The 8,059-nt window shown below is 34.0% G+C and overlaps 1 protein-coding gene across 1 annotated transcript in view; it reads left to right on the forward strand.

Annotated features, from left to right (window-relative positions):
* LOC107704689 (nephrin-like) overlaps positions 1 to 8,059 on the forward strand; it is a 77,910-nt gene that overhangs the window by 37,064 nt on the left and 32,787 nt on the right. Inside the window, exons 10-14 of the mRNA XM_016507677.1 lie at positions 1,641 to 1,782; positions 2,568 to 2,692; positions 2,793 to 2,961; positions 4,718 to 4,847; positions 5,737 to 5,909. Coding sequence (XP_016363163.1) covers positions 1,641 to 1,782; positions 2,568 to 2,692; positions 2,793 to 2,961; positions 4,718 to 4,847; positions 5,737 to 5,909 — 739 coding nt within the window. The remainder of the gene's footprint in view (positions 1 to 1,640; positions 1,783 to 2,567; positions 2,693 to 2,792; positions 2,962 to 4,717; positions 4,848 to 5,736; positions 5,910 to 8,059) is intronic.

Raw genomic sequence — 8,059 nt, forward strand, 5'->3', positions numbered from 1 at the left:
GTGTGTGTGTGTGTGTGTGTGTGTGTGTGTGTGTGTGTGTGTGTGTGTGTGTGTGTGTGTGTGTGTTTCTTGAGAGCCAAAACAGCATATAAGAATGATTTCTGAAAGATCATGTTGCACTAAAGATGTTGAGTAATGGATGCTAACAATTCAGCTTTGCCATCACAGGAATTACATTGTAAAATATATTAAAATAGAAAACAGTAATGTCACTGTAATAGTGATACTATTTTACAGTATTACTGTTTTACTGTCTTTTTGAGTAAATGCTTGCTCATTTTAAGTAGTTTTACTTTTTAAAAAATATTAAATTATAAATTAATAATTTTTAAAAATGAATCTTAATTATTTCATATTTATATATAATAAATTTAACTATGTTTAATGTACAAAGTGGCCCAAATGGAAGTGACTTATTTTTTTATTGTATTTTTTTATTTTAGTTTTTTTTTGCATAGTTTTGGTTTGCCAAAAGATCTTTACAATCTTTTATTATTAGTCCAGAATCCTTCACACTAAATAATGAAGGTGTCAGTGTACCTTTATGATAAAGAACATCACCCATCATACTTGTTCAGCCTTGTAGTTGCTTTGAAGCATTTTTTTATTTTTTATTTGACACTTTTTTTTGTCATTTTTTATTTGTTTCTATGTCTTGCTTTTGATAGGTCCATCAACAATATAAACTACCATCTTAACACTCTCACAAGCCATTCCACTGCCAGCGAAAAGCTTTGTGAGGTGTAGTGCCTGATTAAAGGAATAATTCTCAATTATTGTGCGAAATAAAGCCAGCGAGCCTTGACCTGAGAGTGATTCAAAATCTCCATCAAGACTCTGCTTTTACTTTAGATTCTATTAGTTACTACACAATATTCTGTGAGATCAGGGGCTTTTAGAGTCTCTCTTTTTTTTTTTAATCTCCCGCTCTTCCTCTCCAGAGGTTGATTTGAATGAAACATAAGTGAATAAAAGCCGACCCGAGGCTGTTCGGCGCTTCACAGAACCCTCCTTGTTCATTTGGAGGTGTTTTACATCTGATCTTACATTTAGATGGTGGTGTTAATTTTTTTTTTCTATTTTCTCTCAGAGCTTTTTATGATACTTTTTTCTTTTGTATTAGTTTGGCCGTAATTAACCATGAAGCCAGGGTCAACCCTCTAAGCAGGTGTCAATCAGCTTAGCAAATGAGCAGAATTAAAAACATTGGCAATTAAAATAATGAAAAGGATCAAGGTAAGGCTCCTTTTCACTACTTTCCCCAGAAGAACATATAGAAATAAGATGGTTTTTATAGTCATTTTCGGTCACTAATGTCTAATCTATGTATTCAACTCTTAAAAACATTTCAAAATTGTGGCTTTGCTAAATTTGCCTCACTGAAATATGTTAATGCTTTTAGTGAGATTATAAGAGCCACAATGGACGCCAACGCTTTTGTCAAAATGATTTTCTTTGCATTTAATCATCAAATCACATGAACTGCAGTAACTCTGATTAAACATTTAATGCAAATGACGGTAGTATGATTTAATGTTTCCACTCTTGTGCACTTACATTCCTTATAATAGCCCTTTTCATAGACCATATATTATGCTCAATAAAAGAGAAAGTTCTCATATGAAATATTTGTGTTGCAGGGGGATAATGGTGGGATGATGACAATGTCTAACCTGATGCATACAGTGTCTCGTGAGGACAACGGTCTTTTTCTGACTTGTGAGGCGTTCAATAAAGGCACCCGCTTCTCTAGGGTTCGTTCTGAAGAGCTCAACGTTTACTGTGAGTGACCGCTAGCATTTTTAGCTAACATTTAAGTAGAATGATCCCTGATAAATCAAGTTAAGCAACAAATAGTTGCTTAACTACTAAGGTCATAGGTTTGATTCACAGAAACTTCATTTTTTAAAGACATTTTCAACATGGATGCATTCGATTTGTTTAAAAGTGACAATAAAGACATTTAAGATATCACAAAAGATTTATATTTCAAATAAATGATGTTCTTTTGAACTTTCTATTCATCGTAGGATCCTGAAACAAAAATATATTACAGTTTCCACAAAAATATTAAGCAGCACGACTGTTTTCAACATTGATTATAATAAGAAATGTTTCTTGTGCAGCAAATCAGCATATTAGAATAATTTCTGAAGAATCATGTGACACTGAAGACTCGAGTAATGATGCTGAAAATTCAGCTTTGCGTCACAGGAATAAATTACATTTTTAAATATATTAAAAAATAAAAGTTTTTTTTTAATTGTAATAATATTTCACAATATTACTGTTTTTATTGTATTTTTAATTGAATAAATGCAAACTTGGTGAGCGTGAGAGATTTCTTTCAAAAATGTTTAACAAATCTTACCAATCCTAAACTTTTGAACGATAGTGTATGTTGAGAAAAATGTATACCTTTAACCCGATGTAACTGAATCAAAGCTTATCTAAAATAAATGCAAATGTAATAATGTGTTTGTTTGCAAATGTCTCCGCAATGTACTGATATTTGATTATGAGTTCAGTTGATGCCTGTTCCTCTTATCCCATTCGTTTTTTCTTAGATCCTCCTCTGAAGGTGTGGTTAGATGCTCCTCCACCGAACATCTTCTTACACTCTGGTACAACTCTTCGTTTGGTCTGTTTCTCCAGTGGTGGGAATCCCACAGGTCAGCTGGTCTGGTTGAAGGTGTGTAGTGGTATGAACGTTTTTCATGACAGTTACAAATATGTTTTGTTGCAATAGGTCTTCCATTAAATAATCCTCCATGTCTGTGTGTGAACTACAGAACAATAAAGTCGTGCAGACTGCATCGAAGCATGTGTATTCACAGCGTGGTGTGTCACGAGAGCTGCATCTCATCCTCCAGCCCAGCGACAATCTGGCCACCTACCGCTGCATCTCTTACAACAAAGCCAATAAAGTTCTGACCGCCCAGACCAAACTCAGGGTTCTGTGTATGTTTCTAAAACCCACACACACACCATACTGTGATGGGAAACCACTCATTTTGGTGTACTTCTTTACTCTTCTCAACTTTGCTAGTTGCCAGTTAATACATACCTTGTCACTTATCAAAGACGTCATTCAACAAATGATAGTACAATTTATATTTCTTGTATTTTCCTGTTAAGCATGGTAATAGCATAATAAAACATCTTAAATAAATGGAGCATGTTTTGCTGTGCATTTGAATTTAAATTGCACAAGAAAGAAAGCTATAAAATAGCTAACAAGACATTTTCGTAATTATTAAAATATACACTACAGTTTAAATGTTTGGGGTTAGTAAGGTGTTTTTTTTTATACATTTATAAGGATGTATGAAATGTATCAAACCGTAAAGACATTTATAATTTGACATAAGATTTAGAATATATTCAATGAAATTTTCAAAATTCTTTTGAACTTTGTTCATCAAAGAATCCTGGAAAAAAAAAAAATTGTGATTTCCACAAAAATATAAAGCAGTACAGCTGTTTTAAAATTGATAATAGTTAGAAATGTTTCTTGAGCAGCAAATCAGCATATTAGAATGATTTCTGCTGGATCATGTCACACTGAAGACTAGAGTAATGGCGCATGGAATAAAATGACATTTTATAATATAAAACATATATTTTGAATTGAAATATTTCACAGTATTACAGTTTTTGAAGGATTTTTTTTATCAAATAAAATAAAATATATACAGCCTTGGCAGGGGCGTTGATTACGCGGGGGACGTGTGTCCTGAATTTTTTCAGGTTTTTTGATGAATAGAAAGTTCAGAAGAACCGCATTTAGGCAATCTGAAATAGAAATATTTTGTAACATTATAAATGTCTTTATCATCACTTTTGATCAATTTAAAGCATCCTTGCTAAATAAAAGTGTTCATTTCTATAATTTATTTTCCAAAAAAATAAAAATTATACTGACCCTAAGCTTTTGAATGGTATAGTGTATAATGTTACAAAAGCTTTTTATTTCACATAAATACTGATCTTTGGATCTTTCTATTCATCAAAGAATCCTGAAAAAATGTACTCAGCTGTTTTAAATATTAATAATAGTAATTAAAAAATGTTTCTTGAGCAGCAAATCAGCATATTAGAATGATTTCTGAAGGATGTGTCACTGAAGACTGGAGAAATGATGCTGAAAATTCAGGTTTGATCACAGCAATAATTTTAAAATATATTCAAATAGAAAGCAGTTATTTTAAATAGTAAAAATATTTCACAACTTGGTGAGCATAAAATGGCTTAGCGTACCCAAACATTTAAATGGTGCTTTAAATGTATCATATTTTTTGGTGCATTTAAATTTAAATAGTACAAAAAAATAATGAAATAAAAACATATCAGTGAATATAAAAAAATATGATGTATCTTTATATATGTATAACATGCTGTTATATATTTATATTTTTTTGAATTATTTTATTGCATTATTTGTTCAAAATGCTAAAAGTGTTCAACAAGTACAACTATTTCATGTGTGCATCGAGCATAAATTTTCTTAATAAAGAATCTATTAATCGTAATATCCTCATCAATCATGTATGGGGTGTTAATGGATAGGGTTAGAACTGTTTTGTTTGAGAGTTTGGATGAAAGTATCTGGTTTCTTGTATGAAAGTAAATGACTACTTTCACAATTTCTTTTGTGGATATGCCTTAGAATCAGTCACATTCTAATTAGTTGTTCTTGTTATTGTCTCTCAATCAGTTCCGGCAGTGAGTGTGAAAATCGTGGCCAAGCAGCAGGAGCTGCGCAGGGGTCAGATGCTGGACCTGGACTGCCTGGCTGGAAGCAGCAATCCCACTGCAAATATCAGCTGGAGTTTGGGCCCCGTCATGTACTAAAACACTCCATTACACATCATAACACTCGTGCACAAATACACACACACCCACAGCTAATACTGTATTACATAGTCCAGCACTCCCAAGGGGATTTTGCTGTCCGGCTGATTTATTCACATCAACAGACTGCAGAGAATTGCCCCTTGGTCCACAAAACACAGGCAAATACATGTGCATTTCAGGTGAATTTGGCTCCAAAATTACCCAGGTCGTTTTTAATGCTGAGAAGTGTGCAATAGTTGTTGACGTCTGATGTGTATCTATACAAAAAGAGCAGAATTTGTGCAGGAGGGCTCAATAAAAGCTCTTTGGAGAAGCAGGTAAGTGTGAAATGTTTGCAAAGGCTGATGGGAAGTTTGGCAGTCCATCCCGAGACCTTTTTTAATGTGTCTATTAGGTTTCGACTGGCAGCTGGTGATCACTAAATCATTAGCTTGTTAGTGTCTCTAGCGCTGTCAATATGTGGCCAGTTGAAGGAAAACACTTTACGGCTATTGTGAGCAGATCAGTTGTAGTTTTTTTTTACCAGCTAAGCCAAACGTTATGGCTCAGCTTTTATTTCTAAAAAAATTCAGCTATAAAACTAGTGTGTTTGTGAGCGGAGGAGTGGTCTGCTTCGAGTTTTATAGGTTTTCAGTTTTGTCGGATGGTCCCTGTGGGGCCCTAACTTATGTCGGGCAAACAAAAAGATTTCACAGCAGGTGAATGCTGTTACTGTGAAGGTCTTTATCGAATATTCATAGTCTATTTTTGTGATGTTACTCCAAGGGGAGGTTTTTGAAGTTGTTCTTCTTTTATTAAACGTCCATGTGAAATAACATTGTAAATTGTCTCATGTCTTTTATGAAGCTTGATTTTCTTTTCTTTCTCTCTCTCTCTCAGGCTGAAGGGAGTTGACCAGGCTCCTGACGAGGCTGAATTTGGCGGGATGTCCCGAACCAGTAAGCTGTCCCTCACTCTTGAGTCCCATCACTGGAAGAAAAGGATCACCTGTCAGACCTTCAGTAACGTGCTGTCCGAGGGTGTCAACAACTTCTACACTCTCAATGTGCTCTGTGAGTTTTCTGAACATGAATGTGGACTGTCAACTGACAACAAAACATTATTTATTCAAGTTAATCTATATTATTGAACATAAGCCATTTTACAAATGATTTTGTCAGCCTTTCCACTATTTATTTATATATTCATTAATTAATTTATTTATTTTGGGAGATGAATAGGGATAATAAATAGGGACAATGTATTTATTTAATTTAAGGTTAGTATGCGGTAATAAATAAATTAGTGAATTATTACTATTTATTCCATGGTCTGTCTGAATACTGGATTCTGATTGGCTGGCAGGTATGCAGTAAAACCGTTTAATGCACAGGTAGTTCCAAGTCAGTTTAATCACCATTCTATATTAATGTGTTGCTTTAATGTGCACACAAACCCACACACATCTCTCGCACACACACACACACACACAGAGAGAGAGAGAGAGAGGTCGGAGATCGCAGATTGCGCTGCGCACACACATAAACTTGATGTCAACGCTTTCCCGCGATTTTTATTAATAAAATAGCCTAGATACTAGATTGCTAAATTATAATCCTCAGCGACGAGGTGATAAAATCGCTGTTTTTGAAGTAATTAAGTTTCTTTCTCTCTCTCTCTCTCTCGATTAATAATTAATTGAAATAAATGCTATAATTCATTCAAATAAATGTGATCTTACCACACTATTTCATCTGTCTCTTTCTTTCTTTCTTTCTTTTCTTTCATATGCCGCATTACCACACAAATTAAATAATTGATATATTCATGTATTTATTTATTTATTTATTTATAATGGTAAAATTATTTATTTATTAATAAATGCATAAAATTTATTTATTTAAAAAAAAATACTTATTGTTTCATATATGCCATGAATGAATTCTAAAATATAAAAAATAACCATCCTTTTCTTTCTCTTTCTTTCTTTCTTTATTTCTTTCTTTCTTTCAATCATTCCATTAATTACTTGCTAATTTATGTTATTTTTAATTGATAGTAGTTTTATCATGGGTTTGGTTGCTGGAGCTTTCTGGAATAAAGATGTACTGTTAATTTGTTCTGGCAAGTATTCTGATGTATGTTTGAATGAGTCTATACCTCCTAACGTGTATGGCGAGTGTGTGGTGTGATGCGTGTGTATGTGTGTCTTTGTGTCTGCAATGATTATGGTTTGACTTTGATGTTGTTTTGTCTGATCCAGCCAGCCACCTCTTTAAAGCCTGACATGCTTTGTGAGCATGACGGAATGTGTGTGTGTGTGTGTGTGTGTGTGTGTACCTGGTATTTATCACGTTAATGTCCCCACAAGGATAGTAATACTAGTAAATTTTGACCTTGTGGGTAAATTTTTGAGGTCCCCATGAGGAAACAAGCTTATAAATCATACAGAATGAGTTTTTTGAGAAAGTAAAAATGCACAAAGTTTCCCGTAAGGGGTAGGTTTAGGGGTAGGGTTGGTGTAGGGCAATAGCACATACAGTTTGTACAGTATAAAAACCATTACGCCTATGGAATGTCCCCATAAAACATGGAAACACAATTACGCCTATGGAGAGTCCCCATAAACCATAAAAACAAACCTCTGTGTGTGTGTGTGTGTGTGTGTGTTTGTGAGTGCACACACTCTTTGTCTGTTTCAAAACCTCCACAGTTTGTAATTTAAATATCTGTCTGTGTAAGAACAGGCAATTAATTATCACTTTGCCTGCTTTGTTGTCTTATATTAAGATTATATTTCATCTTTCACTTTCTTAGTGTGTGTGTATTTGAGCTTGTGTGTGTGTGTCTGCTTGTAAATGTAAGCAAATCGTTTGTGTTAAAATCTGCATTTGAATCCTCATTCGCTCTGAAATGACACAACATAAATTAATGAGACAAAGACACAGAAGCTCCCCAGAGAGATCAACAGCACAATAAATCATACGCCTTATTCACAACAGACCAGTGCGGCGTCAGACGTTAGAGAGGAAAACGACTCAAAATCTGCTGCTTTCTTAAATCAATTCTCATAAATATGATGCAAAATTAACTTTTTGCCACATGTGAACTAAGAACATTTTACTAGAACTCAGAACGTGTGTGTGTGTTTGAACCCTTTCCAACAATGACTGTATGATTTTGAGATCCATCTTTTCACACTGAGGACAACTGAGGGACTCAT

The sequence above is a fragment of the Sinocyclocheilus anshuiensis genome, unplaced genomic scaffold (assembly GCF_001515605.1).
Source record: "Sinocyclocheilus anshuiensis isolate Anshui unplaced genomic scaffold, SAMN03320099.WGS_v1.1 scaffold758, whole genome shotgun sequence".
Lineage (NCBI taxonomy): Eukaryota > Metazoa > Chordata > Actinopteri > Cypriniformes > Cyprinidae > Sinocyclocheilus > Sinocyclocheilus anshuiensis.